The sequence below is a fragment of the Heptranchias perlo genome, chromosome 20 (genome assembly GCF_035084215.1).
Source record: "Heptranchias perlo isolate sHepPer1 chromosome 20, sHepPer1.hap1, whole genome shotgun sequence".
NCBI classification, from domain to species: domain Eukaryota; kingdom Metazoa; phylum Chordata; class Chondrichthyes; order Hexanchiformes; family Hexanchidae; genus Heptranchias; species Heptranchias perlo.
The window spans coordinates 51107669-51130497 of record NC_090344.1 but is presented as its reverse complement, the minus strand read 5'-3'; the positions used below and the strand labels follow the sequence as shown (position 1 = coordinate 51130497).

General features: G+C 43.6%; 1 protein-coding gene across 1 annotated transcript; it reads right to left on the bottom strand.

Moving 5' to 3' along the window:
- Positions 1-729: 729 nt before the first annotated feature.
- Positions 730-22409, bottom strand: LOC137336046 (low molecular weight neuronal intermediate filament-like). The gene is made up of 6 exons (XM_068001548.1): positions 21720-22409; positions 18696-19013; positions 15136-15260; positions 14173-14356; positions 1811-2327; positions 730-836 (listed from the first exon to the last, which is right to left on the bottom strand). Exons 1-6 carry the CDS (start codon positions 22407-22409, stop codon positions 730-732), a joined length of 1941 nt encoding a protein of 646 aa, XP_067857649.1.
- Positions 22410-22829: the final 420 nt, after the last annotated feature.

Genomic DNA, 22829 nt, shown 5'->3' with positions numbered 1-22829 from the left:
AGATCCTCTTGCTGATCTGCAAAGCCAATCCGTTAATTGTTGACTCTGCTTGAAACAAATTGGTGTTGAGATGAGCCTTTTATTGTTACTGGCCCCAAACTAGAGAGCTACCTATTCCTGGCTCTTTCTAGAAATTCCCCTGCCTCAGTATCCTTACCTGTCTCTTTAATTGAGTTGACACATCCCTTTCCTGACTTGTATCAGAGAGCTGTCAGTGCTGAAGGCCTTTGCCCTATCACCATTGCTTTGTATCAAGCATGGCTGCACTCATAGACTAATACACATCTCTGAAACACAGCAGGGCCTTGGGACTTTTATTCCAGCTAATGTATCTGCCTGTAGTATCTTGCATTACTGGGCTTTCTGCCAGTCAACTCCCAATACTTGAAAGTTTCTTAACATATGCACAGAGATGCCAAAGGGCCCAATAGACCCGAAGATCTGACCACAGGGAAGAGTGAGAATTGAGAGCAGCCTCACCAGAATATGACCACGTCATTAAAAAAAAGTCAACAACCCCACAAAGCACCAGCACAAAACCCGACCAGAATACTCAACGGGACAATAAACGGTTGGAAAACCTGCAGAACGTATCTCATTTTTCATTAATTGGGCCTAACCAAGTGGAAAATCTACCCTATTTGGTATAAGCTGATAGTTCATTCACATCTGGTACATGCAGCTCACGTGGATCTTTATACCATGGTCCTGGGCTACACTTCAAATCAATCACTCTGAGATGGCCTCTATAAAGGCTTCCAAATATAGCATGTCTGCTGCTGTTTTATGTTCCTTGAGGGATGTCCACAGCCAGTCTTGGATCACGATGAGCACAGCTGTCGAGTCACAATGACAAATTTACTTGTGCAAGAAACTGCATGTGGAGAAAAAACCAGGAGAGTCTGTTTCAAGGTCAACAGGCATGAAGGGTGCTTGAGAGAAGCTGAAATAATTGCTTGTTTAAAATAAAATAGCTGATCACACCCGCCTTTGTGTCGGTGCTGATTATTTGCCTTGTGCTATGAGAGAAGCACAGCGTCAATTGTTATTAAATGCTCATTTATTGTTCATTGGAATCATCATAAACACACAGCAAGATGAATTAATGAAAGCTATAAATTACCATTGGCTTTGTATGCAGCTCAGCAATTGCCCACTCTTATCCGCACTGCTGGTTAATTTCAGTTTCACCAAGTCGCAACTAGATATTGGCTCAAAAGGCAAAGGAATGTTAAAAGTTCCACAAGCAGGACTCCAGAGATTAGAGCTTACCCCCGGGAACGTGGAGAATTACAGAGTGAGGGACCCCGAACCCACCACTCCCCCAACTTTTTGCACATGTCTTCACAACTGATAATGGAGAACCATTGGATGTGGCCTTAGGGCATGTGCTAATAAAAAAAGAGCTTGCAATTCTATAGCACCTTTCACATCCTCAAGATGTCCCAAAGTGCCTCCTTCAGAAATGTCGTCACTGTTGTAAAGTCACAAACACCATTAAACACAGCATTACAGCACATGCTCTTACCATTGGACAAGGCCTTATGATATGTACTAATGGACATGGAGAGTACATGTCATTACCATTGTACATGGACAGCATGTGTTATTACCGTTGTACATAGCCTATTGTATGTGCTATTACCGTTGTACATAGCCTATTGGTATGTGCTATTACCGTTGTACATAGCCTATTGGTATGTGCTATTACCGTTGTACATAGCCTATCGGTATGTGCTATTACTATTGTACACAGCCTAACGGTATGTGCTGTTACCATTGTACACGGCCTAACGGTATGTGCTGTTACCATTGTACACGGCCGTACGGTATGTGCTGTTACCATTGTACACGGCCGTACGGTATGTGCTGTTACCATTGTACACGGCCGTACGGTATGTGCTGTTACCATTGTACACGGCCGTACGGTATGTGCTGTTACCATTGTACACGGCCGTACGGTATGTGCTGTTACCATTGTACACGGCCGTACGGTATGTGCTGTTACCATTGTACACGGCCGTACGGTATGTGCTGTTACCATTGTACACGGCCGTACGGTATGTGCTGTTACCATTGTACACGGCCGTACGGTATGTGCTGTTACCATTGTACACGGCCGTACGGTATGTGCTGTTACCATTGTACACGGCCGTACGGTATGTGCTGTTACCATTGTACACGGCCGTACGGTATGTGCTGTTACCATTGTACACGGCCGTACGGTATGTGCTGTTACCATTGTACACGGCCGTACGGTATGTGCTGTTACCATTGTACACGGCCGTACGGTATGTGCTGTTACAATGCTCTTGGTCCAGGAATGGCTAGTAGTGTGTACATTTTGAAAAAAAGAGGTGGAGATCCCCTTTAAGTCTGGTAGTGAACATATCTTCTCAACTCCCCAGAGGTCTGGTAGGCAAAGGCACCACCCAATTGATGTTTGAGGCAAAGACATTATAAGGTCCCAGTTCAATTCTTAGTTTGTGCTGCGTTCGTTAATCTCAGCTGGGAGAGAAGGAAGGCTGCTACAATTATGCCTTCTTGGGCCAGGGTTCCTGCCCCTGATCGCTATTCACTGACCCACACTGCAAAGTTTGCATCTGTAAATGTCAAGTGAAAGCAGGATCAGGAACGGCTATAATGCCAAAGCTCACTGTCTCAGGGCATGCAGGTAGAATGGACATTTCAGAGAGGTCCAGGTCGGCTGACATTGTTTGTGGAACCATAACTCCGTCCCGAGGGGAGAAGACCGGAGGAAAAAAATCATTTTGGCAGACTGTTTCCACGTAGCTGTGTGACAATTCTCAATGAGACAACTTCCTAGAAATTGACATCTTTGGAGTCTTTGCACCCTGTGTTAGAGACTGCTATTGAAGTCTAGCACTGTGTGCTTGTATCTGAGAATGGATTTTATTCAAAGTCTAACCACATCACAGGCAAAACAAAACAAAGAAATGTGCCTGGAACTCAGTGCAGTCAAGTTGATATAAAATCAGATGAAAAACAATGAGTTATCTCGAACATGCATTAAAATGTTCTAACATTTTTGTATCAGAATAAATTTAACAGAATTTATTTTACTTAGTGAACATACTAATGGATCTCCCATGGGGCTTCTCATGAGAAATCGAAGGATTGCTTGATTCATAATGAGGGGAATATTATACTGTGTAATACACAATGTATCATTATATAACGAGGGGAATATTATACCATGTAATACACAGTGTATTATTATATAATGAGGGGAATATTATACTGTGTAATACACAATGTATTATTATATAATGAGGGGAATATTATACTGTGTAATACACAATGTATTATTATATAACGAGGGGAATATTATACTGTGTAATACACAATGTATTATTATATAACGAGGGGAATATTATACTGTGTAATACACAATGTATTGTTATATAACGAGGGGAATATTATACTGTGTAATACACAATGTATTATTATATAACGAGGGGAATATTATACTGTGTAATACACAATGTATTATTATATAATGAGGGGAATATTATACTGTGTAATACACAATGTATTATTATATAACGAGGGGAATATTATACTGTGTAATACACAATGTATTGTTATATAACGAGGGGAATATTATACTGTGTAATACACAATGTATTATTATATAACGAGGGGAATATTATACTGTGTAATACACAATGTATTATTATATAATGAGGGGAATATTATACTGTGTAATACACAATGTATTATTATATAACGAGGGGAATATTATACTGTGTAATACACAATGTATTGTTATATAAGGAGGGGAATATTATACTGTGTAATACACAATGTATTGTTATATAACGAGGGGAATATTATACTGTGTAATACACAATGTATTGTTATATAACGAGGGGAATATTATACTGTGTAATACACATTGTATTGTTATATAACGAGCGGGTGTTAACACCCAATGTATGTGGGGATGAGCCAGGGAGCCCTGAAGGGAGGAGGAGGAGGAGGCCTGAGGATGTGTGTTTGTTGCAGGGTTTTACAGCGGTCTCGGTCAAACAGGACTTATCTATTCTGACTGATAATTTCATCAAACTTCTTAATTTGATGCAGCAGAAGGGGTGACATCACAGTTAATCTGTTAAACAGCACACTGCTGATTGCTGCAGACTTGCAATCCACTCTAGACGAACCTTTTTGTATTCCAAAAGGGCGTTCTGTTCCATAAATAGTTCCCGCACCAGTTCGCCGGCAGGCTCTTTATAATGACAGGAACAGCAATGCTGAGACATCTGAAGGAGTGGGGTGAATCTGAGGTTAACGTCACTGTAAATCTTTTTTAAAAAATCATATGGAACAGGGTATCTCAATGTGATTTCTTACAAGGTTAAGAGGTACAATTGCATTGATGGGTGCACCAGATTTTTTTAAGAACTGTGAAACCTGAGTGAGGGACCAAGGCATGCAGTGCAGGAGGCCAGCAATGTGACCAGGTAGTAACAATTAGTCTATAGATTGTAGGAGGAAGGGAAGACTGAGGGAGGGTGAGGAGTTCCACACATCCTGGGAAAAAATGAGTTTGTGTACGAGATGTGGTGATGAGTAATGAGTAAAGCACAATTATTCAAATACACAGTCACGTATGCAAAACTCTGATCTAAACAAATCGTAATGAAATGCCATTTTATTTTTCTCAGTAATTACTGGCACAGCATTACCTCCAGGTAAACACATGTTTGATCCAGCTACAGTTCTGATCCAGGCATAAAACATGCCATGCACCAAACTCATTCTCATTCATCCAGTGATAGAATATTTCAGGTAAATCCATAAAATTCTAATTGGAAGTGACATTTTATCTGTGAAACGTTCAAACGTTAGGATTGTACTCTCTCTGCCATGTTTTCCTTCACTTTTCAGCAAGTTCAAAACAGTCACGGATACAAAAAGTTGACTTGTCCCAACTTGTCCCTCTCGTACTCTCCCATCGAACAATGTCTCAGCCCTGACTACCATGGCTGGCAGAATATTCCAAACATTTATTACACTTTGGGTGAAGGAGTTCTTTCTAATATCATAGCATCACACAGTACGGAAGGAGGCCATTCAGCCCATCGTGCCTGTGCCAGCCCTCTGAAAGAGCTATCCAATTAGTCCCACTCCCCTGCTCTTTCTCCATAGCCCTGCAAATTTTTCCTTTTCAAGTATTTATCCGATTCCCTTTTGAAAGTTATGATTGAATCTGCTTCCACCACCCTTTCAGGCAGAGCATTCCAGGTCATAATAATTCATTGCAAAATAAAATATTCTCCTCTTTGGTTCTTTTCCAATTATCTTAAATCTGTGACCTCTGATTACCGACCGTGTTCTGTTCTAAATTTACTTTTAACTTATTTAAATTTATGCGACTTAACCCTTCTCGCCATGTGCCTTTGGACGAGGGAGGGTTCCAACTTCTGATCGTGCCTGTGCCGGCTCTGAAAGAGCTACCAGTTAGTCCCACCCCCCTGCTCTTTCCCCATAGCCCTGCACATTTTTCCTTTTTAATTATATATCCAATTCCCTTTTGAAAGTCACTGTTGAATCTGCTTCTACCACCCTTTCAGGCAGCGCATTCCAGATCCATTGATTCCTGAAGGTGCATGAGTGCGGATATCAGCTAAAGACAAGATCAGACGCAGCTATGATACCCCTTTGCCAATACTCATAAGAACATAAGAAATAGGAGCAGGAGTCGGCCAATCGGCCCCTCGAGCCTGCTCCGCCATTCAATAAGATCATGGCTGATCTGATCCTAACCTCAAATCTAAATTCATGTCCAATTTCCTGCCCGCTCCCCATAATCCCTAATTCCCTTTACTTCTCGGAAACTGTCTATTTCTGTTTTAAATTTATTTAATGATGTAGCTTCCACAGCTTCCTGGGGCAGCAAATTCCACAGACCCACCACCCTCTGAGTGAAGAAGTTTCTCCTCATCTCAGTTTTGAAAGAGCAGCCCCTTATTCTAAGATTGTGCCCTCTAGTTCTAGTTTCACCCATCCTTGGGAACATCCTTACCGCATCCACCCGATCAAGCCCCTTCACAATCTTATATGTTTCAATAAGATCGCCTCTCATTCTTCTGAACTCCAATGAGTAGAGTCCCAATCTACTCAACCTCTCCTCATATGTCCACCCCCTCATCCCCGGGATTAACCGAGTGAACCTTCTTTGTACTGCCTCGAGAGCAAGTATGTCTTTTCTTAAGTATCATTTATGCTCACACATGAAGAGTAGCAGTTAGTCAAACTGACATTAGTCCAGAAAACCAATGCCGGATTTTTCCAAATCGAAAGTCTACTCTGCTTATACCAGACCAGCCGTTAACCTGGGTGCCTTTGGTCCATCCACAGTCAGCTGCTGGTTTTCCTTTTACTCAATTTTTCTACCATGCCTGTAGAAAGAACTTGCAGTTTTATGGCACTTCTCACAACCTCAGGAAGTCCCAAAGCACTTTATAGCCATTGAAGTACTTTTGAAATGTAGTCACTGTTGTAATGTAGGAAATATAGCAGCCAATTTGCACACAGCAAGATCCCACACACACAATAATGACCAGTTGATCTGTTTCTAGTCATGTTGGTGGAGAAATAAATATTGGCCATGGAGAACTCTGTTGCTGTTCTCTGAAACAGTGCTGTGGGATGTTTTACATCCATCTGATGGGATGGCAAACAGGGCCTCAGTTTTTAAAATTTGTTCATGGGATGTGGGCGTCGCTGGCGAGGCCGGCATTTATTGCCCATCCCTAATTGCCCTCGAGAAGGTGGTGGTGAGCCGCCTTCTTGAACCGCTGCAGTCCGTGTGGCGTTAGGTCGGGGGTTCCAGGATTTTGATCCAGCGATCCACCTCCCCTGATAGTGCAGCATTCTCTCAGCATTGCATTTAGAACCAGATTTTATATTCAAGTCTCTGGAGTGAGATTTGAACCTATAACCTTCTAGATTAAGAGGCAAGAGTGATACGCACTGAGCCACAGCGATACCGGTAAGGGAATTTCCAAGACTATTGAATAATTAAAATCACAAAACTTTAGTCAGCAATGTTATCGTACGAAAAATAAATATGTTCTTTTCAAATTCCTCAACATTATTTTAACAGAGGCGTTAAACAGGCCATTGTAAAATGATGGAGAGTGGAACTTGATATGTGCATTCAGCCTTCATATAAAAGCATCATTATCACAAAAGCACGGAAGTTATGCTCTACCTTTATAAATCACTGGTTAAGTCCCAGCTGGAGTATTGTGTCCAATTCTGGGCACCACACTTTAGGAAGGACGTCAAGGCCTTGGAGAGGATGCAGAGGAGATTTACCAAAACGGTACCCGGAACGAGGGACTTCAGTTACATGGAGAGACTGGAGAAGCTGGGATTGTTCTCCTTAGAACAGAGAAGATTAAGGGGAGATTTAATAGAGGTGTTCAAAATTATGACTGGTTTTCATAGGAGAAACTTTGGATACAAAACTGGCTTAGTGGCAGAAGGCAGAGGGTGATGGTCGAAGGTTGTTTTTGTGACTGGAAGCCTGTGGCCAGTGGGGTACCACAGGGATCTGTGCTGGGGCCCTTGCTGTTTGTGGTCTACATTAACGACTTGGATATGAATGTAAAAGGTATGATCAGTAAGTTCGCTGATGATACAAAAATTGGTAGGGTGGTAAATAGCGAGGAGGATAGCCTCAGTCTGCAGGACGATATAGATGGGTTGGTCAGATGGGCGGAACAGTGGCAAATGGAATTTAACCCGGAAAAGTGCGAGGTGATGCACTTTGGAGGGACTAACAAGGCAAGGGAATACACAATGAATGGGAGGACCCTAGGCAAGACAGAGGGTCAGAGGGATCTTGGTGTGCAAGTTCACAGATCCCTGAAGGCGGCGGAACAGGTAGATAAGGTGGTAAAGAAGGCATATGGGATACTTGCCTTTATTAGCCGAGGCATAGAATATAAGAGCAAGGAGGTTATGATGGAGCTGTATAAAACACTGGTTAGGCCACAGCTGGAGTACTGTGTGCAGTTCTGGTCGCCACACTACAGGAAGGATGTGATCGCTTTGGAGAGGGTGCAGAGGAGATTCACCAGGATGTTACCAGGGCTGGAGCGCTTCAGCTATGATGAGAGACTGGGAAGATTGGGTTTGTTTTCCTTGGAGCAGAGGAGGCTGAGGGGGGACATGATTGAGGTGTACAAAATTATGAGGGGCACAGATAGGATGGATACTAAGGAGCTTTTTCCCTTCGTTGAGGGTTCTATAACAAGGGGACATAGATTCAAGGTAAAAGGCGGGAGGTTTAGAGGGGATTTGAGAAAGAACTTTTTCACCCAGAGGGTGGTTGGAGTCTGGAACTCACTGCCTGAAAGGGTTGTGGAGGCAGGAACCCTCACAACATTCAAGAAGCATTTGGATGAGCACTTGAAATGCCATAGCATACAAGGCTATGGACCAAATGCTGGAATATGGGATTAGAGTAGACAGGGCTTGATGGCCGGCGCGGACACGATGGGCCGAAGGGCCTCTATCCGTGCTGTATAACTCTATGACTCTATGACTCTAAACTGCTTCCACTGGCAGGAGGGTCGGTAACCAGAGGACACAGATTTAAGATAATTGGCAAAAGAACCAGGGGGGAGATGAGGAGAATTTTTTTACGCAGCGAGTTGTTATGATCTGGAATTCACTGCCTGAAAGGGCGGTGGAAGCCGATTCAATAATAACTTTCAAAAGATGATTAGATAAACACTTGAAGGGGGAATTTTTTCAGGGCTATGGGGAAAGAGCAGGGGAGTGGGATAGCTCTTTCAAAGAGCCAGCACAGGCACAATTGGCTGAATGGCCTCCTTCTGTGTGTGTGATTCATTTATTCTGTAAATTTCCAGCCCTTGCTTGAATAATGTGTTGAAATTATTTTATTACAGTCCCTGATTCCTTCCAAACGTTGCCAGGACAAGCGCTTTGCAATCAGGACTGCAGGTCTCTGCTGGTTCAGCTCTGTAACTGGTCAGTCTGAGGCTCCACTGACGTGATTGTATGGTCTCACCCATAGATTACCCCTCATGCTCCTCGATGCTGCGAACCGCCAATTTTAAAGCATCGAACTGAAGAGTGATGTCAGTGAATATTATTAAAAAAATGCATCCTTGGGATGTGGGCATCGCTGGCAAGACCAGCATTTAAAGCCCACCCCGAGTTGACCTCTGAGGGTGGTGGTGGGCCTTCTTCCTGAACCTCTGCAGTGTAGCGGTTCGATACAACTGAGCTACTTGTTAGGCTGCTTCAGAGGGCAGTTAACAGTCAACCAGATTGGTGTGGGGACTGGAGTCACGTATAGATCAGACCAGGTAAGGACGGCAGGTTTCCTTCCGTAAAGTACATTAGTGAACCAGTTGGGTTTTTATGACAAACCAGCAGCTTCTTGGTCACTTTAACTGGGACCAGCTTTTTATTTCCAGAATTCTTTTTAAAGAATTCAATTTCTCAAACTGCCCTTGGTGTGATTTGAACTCACGTTCTCTGGATCACTGGTCCAGTAGCATAACTACCTCGATTATACTGCCTGCCCGAAGAAATATTTTACACTTTTATAAGCCCAACACTTGTATTAATCAGGCCCAGGTCAGGGATAGTGGATTGGAAACCGGATAAAATATAAACAGTGGAGGGTCGAGATTCAATTTGCAACAACAGAATCTGAATTGGATGATCAGGAGAATGTCTGAATTCAGTAGCATGGTCAATGCTGCAATGCTGCAATAATGTACTTTACAGAAGGAAACCTGCCATCCTTACCCAGTCTGATCTATACGTGACTCCAGTCCCCATACCAGTATGTTAGCATAATATAACTGGAGTGGGAGATCTGTGGAAATCGATTATGTGGAAAGTACAGCACAGGAACAGGCCATTCGGCCCAACTGGTCTATGCCAGTGTTCATGCTCCACACGAGCCTCCTCTCACCCATCTTCATCTCACCCTATCAGCATATCCTTCTATTCCTTTCTCCCTCATGTGTTTATCCAGCTTCCTAGTAAATGTATCTATACTATTCACCTCAACTACTCCTTGTGGGAGTGAGTTCCACATTCTCACCACTCTCTGGGTAAAGAAGTTTCTCCTGAATTCCCTATTGAATTTATTCGTGACTCTCTTGTATTTACAACCTCTAGTTCTGGTCTCCCGCACAAGTGGAAACATCTTCTCTACCTCTACCCGATCAAACCCTTTCCTAATTTTCGAGATATAACCTCTCAGTTCTGGTATTATCCTTGTAAATCTTGTTCGCACCATCACCAGTACAGCTATATTCTTTTTGTAATGTGGAGACCAGAATTAATAATGAATAATGCCATTGGACTTGTCAATTGATCCGATTATAATACTGTCTAATGTCATAATGTTGGAAAATCACCCCTCTCACTGACAGGAGCCCAGCCCCACATGATAATATTTGTAATGGAAGATTGGAACCCTGATTGTAAAACTCCACTGGGAGAGTTGTAAAAAGGAAGATGCCAGGAGTGTTGGAACAATGTTTTAGGGTTCAGTGACTCGCGAGCTTTGCTCTTGTACTTTATCAATCCAAAACCCTTTAGGAACATCGGAACAGGAGTAGGCCATTCAGCCCCTCGTGCCTGCTCCACCATTTGATAAGATCATGGCTGATCTGTGATCTAACTCCATATACCTGCCTTTGGCCCATATCCCTTAATACCTTTGGTTGCCAAAAACCTCTCTATCTCAGATTTAAATTTAGCAATTGAGCTAGTATCAATTGCCGTTTGCGGAAGAGAGTTCCAAACTTCTACCACCCTTTGTGTGTCGAAATGTTTTCTAATCTCACTCCTGAAAGATCTGGCTCTAATTTAATTTTTAGACATTTTAGAATTTAATTTTTCTAATGCACTTCCACACGTGATGCATTTTTAGGTGTCAGATGCATTGTTTGATTCGACTGCGCTTACTTTCAGGCGCTGTCAATGACATGTCCCAGAGCAATGGCTCGTTAGCTGGAGCTCTGTGTCTCTCAATACCCGAATTATACAGTGGAAGTGGTTGTGTAAAATGAAGTGCACCAAATTCAACTTTTGTTCTACAGGGTGCATTTGGAGGCAGCGGGAATGCAGAAGCACAAAACTGGTGCTTTATGTTTTTCGAATCTAGGGAATGCAGGCTAGCGATGCGAAAATCACACTGTAAAATTCAAGGCTCGTCTCGTCCTTGTCTAGACATAACGGAGACCCCGACAGCAAGCCCCACCGCTGGCCGTTTAGGTGTGGAGCTGTTCCCTACTTCCCGAGACAAACACATCAGCTGGCTCATATCTTCAGTCTGTATCACAATATAAATAGATATTAAAATCGAAACACATCGAGCTACCTTAGCATGAAACACACAACACCAGAGAACAAACCTTTGTGGATTGCTTTATTTGGCATCAGAAGATGGAATGTTTTTTTATTGCGATAGGATGAAACCATACAGTGATTTGAATGATTTTGTGTAGTTGGACTTTCCAATGTGCTAAACACTTGCAGGGTCAGATTGATTCCTGTTTACATGAAAATGTAATGATTATGATATCACTATAAGCACGCCGCAATTCCATGGAGCTGGATTTTATACTTGTTTTAAGGCATGTATTCCTCTGCAATAAATTCCACTGCTGTTCCTCACAAACAAGCTTTAAGTAGCATCATGCATCACAGTCTCAAGATTATTACAAGTTAATAACTGAGTTCCTCACTTCATTTTACAGCTCAGTGACGCCTTGGAATTTTACAGTTTTAGAAAGACATTATCCATCCCCCTTTTTCCACTGACCTTTTTTTTGGGTTGGGTTGGAAATCTTATTTCACCGTCACATCTACTTAATTTTATATTTCCCAGCATGGTGGAGATAAAAAAAGTAAAATCCCAAGTGCCAGAAATCTGAAACCACAGCAAAAAAAAATGCTGGTCATCTGAAAGAGAAATAACCAGCCAGCATTTTAAGCATGATTCCTGGTTAGAACTGGCACTGTAAAGAGAGACCTTGAGCAGCACGGACCAAAATGAAGGAGGGAAGGGAGAACAAGCCAGGGTCAAGAGTACAGGCAGACTACAGCTTCTGTACAGGCCGTTCATTTGTAACCTGGGATTTTGACCATAAATTAAGTATTTATATGCAACAGGGAAGTAAGGAATATGGCAAAAATATTTAACAATTGGTTTGACTGGTATAAGCCACATGCAATAACGCAACAACTGGATTGCATTGGTGCGTAGCAGACGGGTCGAATGATCTCACTATCTGGGGGCAGGAAATAACCACTCCCAATAAGCCTTCTATTTTCCTCTGATTTTTCTTTCTTTGTGCCTCCCTATATTTTGCAATTCTTCTGAAAAAAATATTTTTGAATGTATTTTTGTGCTCATCAAGGTGAAAGATGTCAATGCTGGGGAACAGAACATTTGTTTCATTTCAGTGACAACATCAAGTACTCTTTGTTCAGGTGTAGCACAGTCAGATGCAGAATTAGGCTCTCTCCACCATGCTCCAACAATATACCTCAGCGCAGTGCACCGGTGAGATTCCTCCATCTACACAGCAGCCATTCTGCGGTCTCCCTGAAGGAAATGACCATAAGAAAGCCACAGTGTGATGTGCCTTTGCCCACTAGGAAGTGAGCTGAGACCTACAGCCAGCAGACAAGCTGACGTTCATCCTATCAACATCCAGGGGCAGCAGGTAATCCGGAAGGCAAACGGAATATCGCCCTTTATTTCTAGGGGGATGGAGTATAAAAGCAGGGAAGTCATGCTACAACTGTACAGGGTGCCGGTGAGACCACACCTGGAGCACTGCATACAGTTCTGGTGCCCTTATTTGAGGCAGGACATACTTGCATTGGAGGCAGTTCAGAGAAGGTTCACTAGGTTGATTCTGGGTATGGAAGGGTTGTCTTATGAGGAAAGATTGAACAGGTTGGGTCTATGCTCATTGGAGTTTAGAAGAATGAGAGGAGATCTTATTGAAACATACAAGATTCTGAGGGGACTCGATAGGGTAGATGCTGAGAGGATGTTACCCCCTCATGGGGGAATCTAAAACTAGGGGGCATAGTCTCAGAATAAGGGGTCACCCATTTAAGACAGAAATGAGGAGGAATTTCTTCTCCCAGAGGGTCGTGAATCTTTGGAATTCTTTACCCCAAAAAGCTGTGGATGCTGAGTCATTGAATACATTCAAGGCTGAGTTAGACAACTTTTTGATCAGCGAGGGAGTCAAAGGATATGGGGAAAAGGCGGGAAAGTGGAGTTGAGGTAAAAATCAGATCAGCCATGATCTCATTAAATGGCGGAGCAGGCTCGAGTGGCCGAATGGCCTACTCCTGCTCCTATCTCTTATGGCCTATATGTTTTGGGCTGGATTTGAATCTAGGCCACACTGATGACAATGTCTGATTACACTTCTGTGAAGTGCCTTGGGATGTTTCCCTACATTAAAAGGTGCTGTGTAAAGGCAAGTTGTTGTTGTATTTGTACTAATCAAAAGGTCAACAAAGAGAGAGAACTCCCTCAAATGTAGAACAGCCTTTGGTTCTCTTTTCTGTGATTGGCAAACAGTCACATAAAATCACGTTATAAATACTGTCTGCAATAAAGAAATAAATAAATATCCAGGATACCGATAAATAGTTTCGTACTTATTAAAAATAACCTTCAAATATATTATAGTTAGCTGTAATTAATCAATCACAATCATTTTATATTCAATTGCTCAGGGACATCACTGAAGGTAACAAATTATAAATATATAATTATTTAAAACAAGAATACATCAGGTTAGTTTGTTAACCTGAGCAATTGAATATAAAATGATTGTGATTGATTAATTACAGCTAACTATAATATATTTGAAGATGTTGGACATATCTGGAATCTTCTGGGAGTGTTATGTTGTAATAATCCTGACTGTCTCCTGTAAGCAGTGTGAAGACTGTAAAATACCCTAAACTTTAGCTAGAAACTGTTTTCTATGTTTTTTCTTCGGGGGCGAGGGGATTGGGAATGGGAAGGAACAGCAGGTTGGATGATAAACAAAATTAATTCTTGCTCTGCATTTTTTCTGGTTTCTCCTCCTCCTCCCAAGACTTCACATCCCTTTTGGAGGCGACTGTTTTCTCCATGCCTTCCCCTCCTGTGGTTTTCCTGAAGCTGGTGGCAGAAAAGGTCTTTATCCCAGATGAGATGGTGGAGGGGTAGCAGTAGGTGGGGTTCAGGAACGCTGGGGTACTGCCACTTATTGTGTTCAGCCGAGTCTCCTCACTCTCCAGTAGTTTCCTTTTTAAAAAAAAAAATAACATTTAAAATTCAAAACTTTATATTTGAATAAAATACACTCCAATTTTTGTGTGGGGTTTCTGCTGTTTTTTGGGGATAAAATATGTTTTAACGCTTACTCAGTACTGGCACGATAGGTCGAATGGCCTCCTTCTGTGCTGTCTGATTCTATTTGTAATTCACACAGAGACCCAACAGCTCAGTGGAGAAGGGAGGATTTTCTTTGGGAGGGTGGTTATGAGGGGGGTTTCGATATATGAGTTTGCCAAACCAAACAAAACTACTTGAAAAAGTCTATTTTCCAAATATGAATTTCACAATAAGATTCAAATAAAAATATTATTACTTCCAATAATCTAACAATTTAAATGAAGCAAATGAAAAGAAAAAAAGTCTCATTCGACAAAAAGTCTAAAACACAAAGTCCACTGCCAGTCGATCAATAACTTTGCTACTATTTATTGCAACATCCCGGCGAACATTTAGAAACACAAACCTAACTAATCAGTTGCAGAACTGACCAGCTCTGGAAGCACATCTGTTGTTTCTGTGTTTCTATCAAAAGATCTAAGGCACATTTGTTCAAAAGAAGGAGTGCTCAGATTTCATAAAACCATTTGAGGGGTATGTGAACATCCCCCCGCTTCAGCTCAATCTGTTAACTAATAACGAGTTCCATCTGGTAAATGCTTGATGTTACACATAAGCACAACGCAAGAGTCAGCCGGCTTGGATGGTAAGTACATTGAGACATTATTACATTCAAAGCAAAGGTTTACCTGTAGGCAGCTATTTCGATGTCCAGTGCCATCTTGGCATTGAGCAAGTCTTGGTACTCTCTCAGGTGGCAAGACATTTCATTCTTTGTTGTTCTCAAAGCATTCTCAAACTGGTTGATGGTCTCCTGTTGAATTTAAAGGTGGGACAGTCAGGGCTACAGTTTAACAGTTTTAGTTTTCCATATGTGCTGAATGATGTGAATCGGTAAAACTTGAATGGAAAAGAATTGCACAGAACACCCAGCACTTCACTGAGCACACACCATTGATGCAGAGGATGGGGCTCAAGGAGAACAGGTGCCATTTCAATTCAAAATGGAAAGATTGGATAGCGTCTGAATCTTAACCAAGGCCAATGGGTAAAGAAAGGCCCTGCATTTATCATGTCTCTTCAGAATGTCTCAAGCACTTCACGTGCAGCAAATTGTGTGATGAGATGAGTGACTATCAGTCTATTGTGATCATTGAGAGGAATGTGTTGGCCAGGACAATGCCAAGCTCTTTGCCATGGGATCTTTAATATCTACCTCAACAGGCAGTCGGGGACTCGATTTAATGCCTCATCCAACAGATGACAACAACAGTACAGCAGTGAAATATCAGTCTCGATGATGTAATCAAGGCCTGGACTGAGACTTAAACCCACAACTCTCGAACCCAGAGTGGAGAGTGCTACCAACCGAGCCAAGCTGACACTGAACAATGCTCGATTTCAATTTAAACTCCATTTACAGTGGGAAATGGAGATTATATTTGTTTTAAAATGAGTGAGTGATCTCCAACCTTCCACTCCACCCCAGTGATGACCACACCCAGCTCAGGAGTAAATGCCAATTCGAACACACAGGCGTATGAGTAAAAACTGCGATCAGATGCCCAACCTCAATGCATTGGTACCCATTTCAGCCAAATTCCCTTTGGATTTGTAATGTAGGAGACATAAAAACTATTAGTTGCAAGAGAAAAAAAAGTGAAATGTGTACATGTGCACGCACATTGCATACACACATCTACCGTGTACAATGCAGGGGCAGATGTTTTGCTTGGGTGTCCCCAGATGTGTTAAAGGCATATGTGGAACTTGGTTTTGAAGAGAACTGAGAAATTGCACTGCAAGTTCTGTTGCCTGGAATGGAGCTCCTGAAGTGTGGAGACATTTGATTCACCACACAGTGGTTTACAGATTTTCTTAATAAAACCCCACTGCTTCGATTGAATTGAGTGGGAAACACACATTGTGCTTAATGGCGTACTCCAATTAGAATCTGGGGCCGATCCAACAGGAAGAATAATCATGAGCATCATCCCATGTTGAACTACATGAAGTGATTTGATTTACAAGTAAATGTGGTGAATGGAGCTTCAATAGAACGTGAACAAACTAAGGAAATTCAACATTTATCAACATAGAATCGGGTAGGTGTGATGCCCTCCAAGATCGAATAGCGTGACTGCACTCGCTGCTGGGCTCACGCATGAAGAACTGCTAGTTGAGCAAGGTTACAGAAGGTTGCAAGCACTTGTGGAGCCTTACCCGAGCAAGAGAGAAAAACCGGGAATACAACTTAAACATTTCACAAGATCCTTTCTCCCCCCAAGAGGACAATTGTATCATCAGGGCCGATTGATGTATTCTGGAATAGTGCGCAGGGTTTGCGTTTCTCTAACTGAAGACACCTACAAAGGTGCAGTTCATAGTATCATAGTAGGTACAGCACAGGAGGAGGCCATTCAGCCCATCGTGCCTGTGCCAGCTCTTTGAAAGAGCAATCCAATTTGTCCCACTCCCCTGCTCTTTCTCCATAGTAAATTTTTTCCCTTCAAGTATTTATCCAATTCCCTTTTTAAAGTTAAGATTGAACCTCCTTCCACCGCCCCTTCAGGCAGCGCATTCCAGATCATAACTACTTGCTGTGTAAAGAAAATGCTTCCTCATTGTCACCTCTGTCTCTTTTGCCAATCACATTAAATCTGTGTCCTCTGGTTACCGACCCATCTGCCACTGGAAACAGTTTCTCCTTATTTACTCTGTCAAAACCATTCATGATTTTGAACACCTTGATCAAATCTCCCCTGAACCTTCTCTGTTCCAAGGCGAACACCCCCAGCTTCTCCAGTTGCTCCACATAACTGAAGTCCCTCATCCCTGGTACCATTCTAGGAAATCTCTTCTGCACCCTCTCCAAGGCCTTGACATCCTTCCTAAAGTGTGGTGCCCAGAATTAAACACAATACTTCAGGTGCGGCCTGACCAGTGTTTAGCATAACTCCCTTGCTTTTGTACTCTAGGCCTCTATAATTAAAGCCTAGGATCCTGTATACTTTTTATTAGCTTTCTCAACCTGTCCTGCCACCTTCAAAGATTTGTGCGCATACACCCCCAGGTCTCTCTGTTCCTGCATCTCCTTTAAAATTGTACCATTTAGTTTATATTGCCTCTCCTCATTCTTCCTACCAAAGTGCATCACTTCACACTTCTCTGCGTTAAATTTCATCTGCCATGTGTCTGCCCGTTTCACCAGTCTGTCTCTGTCTTCCTGAAGTCTGTTACTATCCTCCACATTTCTGAGCATTTATATAAAGAGTCTTTAACACAGAAAAACGTCCCAAGGCAGGAGCATAATCAGATAAAAACTGACTCCCATCCAAAGAAGTAGACATTAGGGCAAAGTTTGGTCATAGAGGTGGGTTTTAAGGAGGAGGGAGAGGTGGAGAGACTGAGGGATTTAGGGAGGGAATTCCAGAGTGAGGGGCTTAGGCGGCTGAAGTGAAGGAGGATGCACAAGAGGGTACAGTCCCAGGAACATACAGTTTTGGTGTCCATACTTAAGAAAAGACATACTTGCTCTCGAGGCAGTACAAAGAAGGTTCACTCGGTTAATCCCGGGGATGAGGGGGCGGACGTATGAGGAGAGGTTGAGTAGATTGGGACTCTACTCATTGGAGTTCAGAAGAATGAGAGGCGATCTTATTGAAACATATAAGATTGTGAAGGGGCTTGATCGGGTGGATGCGGTAAGGATGTTCCCAAGGATGGGTGAAACGAGAACTAGGGGGCATAATCTTAGAATAAGGGGCTGCTCTTTCAAAATTGAGATGAGGAGAAACTTCTTCACTCAGAGGGTAGTAGGTCTGTGGAATTTGCTGCCCCAGGAAGCTGTGGAAGCTACATCATTAAATAAATTTAAAACAGAAATCGACAGTGTCCTAGAAGTAAAGGGAATTAGGGGTTACGGGGAGCGGGCAGGAAATTGGACATGAATTTAGATTTGAGGTTAGGATCAGATCAGCCATGATCTTATTGAATGGCGGAGCAGGCTCGAGGGGCCGATTGGCCTACCCCTGCTCCTATTTCTTATGTTCTTATGTTAACACAGGGTGGGGAAAGGAGCGATCGGGTTGGAAGAGGTTACAAGAGATGGGGGCATGAGGCGGTGAATTGAGTTAAATAGTAGGAAGAGAATTTTACATCTGAGGAGTTGAAGGAAGGGGAACCCGTGTAGGTCAGTGAGGGTAGGGGTGATGGGTGAGAGGGACTCGCTTCAGTAATCGGTGACTACCTGCAGGTTGTTGATCTCTGCATTGTGTCTCTCCTCCATGTCCTGCAGTTGTTTCCCCAGAGAGTCGTTGGTGCTTTTGATGGTTTCGATTTCAATGTTCTGAGCCTGCAGCTGGTGCCGATACTCCAAAACCTCCTCCCTGGCCGCTCGGGCCGCCTCATTACTGCGCGCTGCCTTCTCCGTGAAGTTGTTAAATTTGGATTTGTACCACTCTTCCGCAGTCTGCTGGTTCTTAGAGGCTATGATGTCGTACTGGGACCTAATCTCCTTTAGAGCCGCTGTCAGATCTGGCTTGCTCACATCTATCTCCACAGACACCTTGACGAAACAATTGGAGGAAAAATAAAGTAAACTTGAAGCATGAACCCACCAGGTCAATTTAGCAATGGTAAAGGGTCTGTTGGAAACATTTATTGCCTGGACTGTAGAATTTTGCTTGGAAAATGGAAAAAAACATGTCCCTGCTCTCCCCACAGTCTAATTGGTAACCATAATAATAGTAACAGTATTTTTACAGCACTAATTACAGACTCAAAGTACTTTAATGAATTACTTTGACTGTTAGGTTGACAGGCGAGCCAGTCATTCTGTACCAGCAAGGTCACACAAACAGCAATGAGATGAATCAATCATTTAGAAGAATGAGAGGTGATCTCATTGAAACTTATAAGATTCTGAGGGGGTTTGCCAGGGTCGATGCTGAGAGATTGTTTCTCCTGACTGGAGAGTCTAGAACTAGGGGTCATAGTCTCAGGATAAGGGGTCAGACATTTAGGACTGAGATGAGGAGGAATTTCTTCACTCAAAGGGTTGTGAATCTTTGGAATTCTCTACCCCAGAGGGCTGTGGATACTGAGTCATGGAATATATTCAAGGCTGAGATCAATAAATTTTCGAATCTAAGGGAATCAAGGAATATGGGGATCGGGCGGGAAAGTGGAGTTGAGGTTGAGGATCAGCCATGATCTTATTGAATGGCGGAGCAGGCTCGAGGGGCCGTATGGCCTACTCCTGCTCCTATTTCTTATGTTCCATCTGGTTTGTTTTTGTTATTGATGGAGAGAAGAATGTTGGCCAGGACACCAAGAGAAATATTTGCTCTTGAATCGGGCATGGGATTTTTATGCTCAACCTTTTCCACCAGAAGAGGCAGGGTCTTGATTTCATATCACATCTGAAGAACATTACAAGGTGGAGGCATTGCATGGTGTGGCCCTAAGCCCATAAGGATTAGACGGTCCCAGGTTTGACTCAGGGTCTGTGCTGATTTAGCTGGCCTCGGCCGAGACAGTTGGCTCCTGATTGTACTTTAATGACTCCCATTGGAAGCTGTGGGTGTGGGGAGATTGGGTCAAGACAGGAATGGCCTTGACTGTGGTGACCCACCATAGTCGAATAGCCCACTAGCACTCATACATGAGAATGGTCCCTTGGGTGAAACCTATGCAGGCTGGGAAACTCGACTCCAGGAAGGTCTAACACCTTCAGGAGAGGAGGAGAATTATAAAACAAAATGCATACAGTGCGAAGGCGCCCAGGAGCATTGCTGGCTGCCCCATTCAATCTGACCTGGTTGCAGTGGGGATGACCCATGGTAAATTGATGTCCTTTCATTTGACAGATCGGGTGATGAAGAACGGGTGGTGGAATCAATTCGAGAAGTGCCCCTTTGTTTCCAGCCCAGTCGGGTGGGACGATAATCTCCACACTGGGCCCTGTGAGTAAAATTAATTTCGGGAGCGCCAGTGCCCCGGTGGATATGAGCGAGAATTCGGCACTGAATTGGCCAGTCTCACTCAGGCAGGCGAGCGTGGCTGCCCCAGGAAGCAGGGGTGCCGCACTAGCGGAACGGGGGCTGTGCGTTTAGGGCAGGTGCATTGCCGGAATGCGAATACTTGATGGTGATATTGAGTGTAAGATGTCACCCACGCCCAGTTAGTCACTGATATCCCTCACCCCTGAGGAGAGAAAAACTCAGCATCAATGATAACTTAGAATGAATTCTCTGCCATTAAACCTGCAGGATCTGTAGCAAGTAGATGGGAGAGGGCGGGACACAGAGAGGTTGTGGGACCTTTGCGATTCACTCCACCAGGACCAGAAAACAACCGGGCGATGTTTGATGTTGTGTTTGAGATGGTGGCATCTTTCACCCCGTTTGCAAGCTGTTCCTGCTGCGTGTGCACAGATTATCATAGAATGCAGCACATTCGGCCCATCGTGCCTGTGCTGGCACTTTGAAAGAGCTGTCCGATGAGTCCCACTCCCCCCTGCCCTTTTCCCACAGCCCTGCAAATTTTTCCTTTTCAAGTATTTATCCAATTCCCTTTTGAAAGTTACGATTGAATCTGCTTCCACCGCCCTTTCAGACAGTGCGTTCCAGATCATATTTCGCAAACTAGTTACTGGTTAATTCTGAACGTGTCCTGATTTGTTACTTGTTAAAACAGTAATTCATTTAAGGTGACAGCATTTTGTTGAGCAGACTTTTTATATAAAATTTCGCCTAGTATAAAATATAAAACGGCGAGTGAACCAGCCTGAAATGTAAAAGTGAACCCATGAAAAATGATTTCATGCAATTCACAGTTAACGTTCTTAATATCAACGTTTTACTGAATTGCATCAAAATTGGAGAAAGATACAAGTTGTTAACGAAAAATAAAGCGGATCTCTCCCCTTATTGAGCACGATTGTGTTCGGCTGGACACTTTTTGATAGTGAAAAATATTGAAAATAAAAAAAAAATGCATATTTGATTTTAGAAACAGCAGCCTCTCCATCACTGGCCCGCCAGTGGTCCAGCGCTCCTGTGTTTTATTTTTAAATGACAGGATCTTCATAAATCAATGAATTGGTGCAGAAGCGGAGACTGCAGTGTCGCTGCATCCTATCAGGGCAATGGAGGAGGGATACAATCGCATTGTGGAACGAAATCAACATTTCTAACTAACTTTGGACACATCAACATTTTTAACTGCAGCTTTTTAAAAAAAATTAAGACTGGATGAATGTGTAAAGTACCTGGGACGCTTGCAGCACCGCTTGCAATTCCGCCAAGTCCTCTTCATGGATCTTCCTCATGAAGGAGATCTCATCCAGGAGGGACTCGATCTTCTTCTCCTGTTCCAGCCTGGCCAGGGTGGCGTCGTCCACCTCCTGCCTGTAAGTCTTGAGGGCGGACTCAGCCTCCTCTCTCTGCCGGAGCTCCTCCTCGTACTTGTCCTTGAGCTTGTGCAGGCAATGGGCGAGGTGCTCGCAGTCCAGCTGGACCTGGCTCTTCTCGTGGTTCAGCTCCTCCACCCTGGTCCTCAGGTCTCGGATCTCCTGCTCGTACACCTGGTTGAGGCGGGATGGCTCGGTCTGTTTCTGCCTGAGGAGGACCACCTCGGCCTCCAGGACCTTGTTCTGCTGCTCCAGGTGATGGACCTTCTCGATGTAAGTGATGAAACGGTCGTTGAGCCCCTGGAGCTGTTCCTTCTCGTTGGTCCTGATGATTTTGAACTCATTGTTGACGGCGGTGCACTGGGACAGGTCGAAGCGGTCCGGGGGAGAGGGGTAGCGGCTTGTCCTCTTGGAGGAGGAGGAGGAGGAAGGGGCGATGTTCTTGGACAGGGAGACCCTGATCCCGGAGCTCCTGGACGGGCTGCCGGAGCTCAACCGACCCAAAACCTTGCGGTACGAACCGGGGTAATAGTCGGTGGCGTAGCTCATCCTGGAGGCAGTGGGCTTCGACTCCTTCTGCAAAGCGCCGCCGCCTCCTTTTGTACCCAACACGTAAAGAGCCCGAGTCAATCTGCAGACCTGATCCCGCCCATTGCCCTCCCTCTCCCGGCAGCTCTTTACACAAGAACCGCACAAACTCACACCCCCTCCCTCCGCCTTCCCATTGAAACAAGCCGTGTCCGCATCAGCAAATCTGCCCAAGGATTGGAAATGGTCAATAAATGATGACACAGTGAGAAAGGAGAGAGGCTTTGAGCAAGTGACGGGACTGCATTTATAAACGAGCGCCTCCACTCCAAATATACTTTCACAAATATTAATTTTCATCTTTAACTCTAAAAAACACCACCAGCTCGTGTTGGTGCAGAATTAAAAGCTCCATCCTCCCCTCCCCCCCTCCCAAGGACA

Coding starts and splice junctions, on each gene's coding strand:
- LOC137336046 (XM_068001548.1), bottom strand. CDS start 22,409: ATGAGCTACGCCACCGACTATTACCCCGGTTCGTACCGCAAGGTTTTG. Junction 2,328..14,172: donor CAGTCGCCTCCAAAAGGGAT/GTGAAGTCTTGG, acceptor ACACACTACTAG/CCATTCCTGGACCAAGAGCA. Junction 837..1,810: donor CCGTACGGCCGTGTACAATG/GTAACAGCACAT, acceptor GTGACTCGACAG/CTGTGCTCATCGTGATCCAA.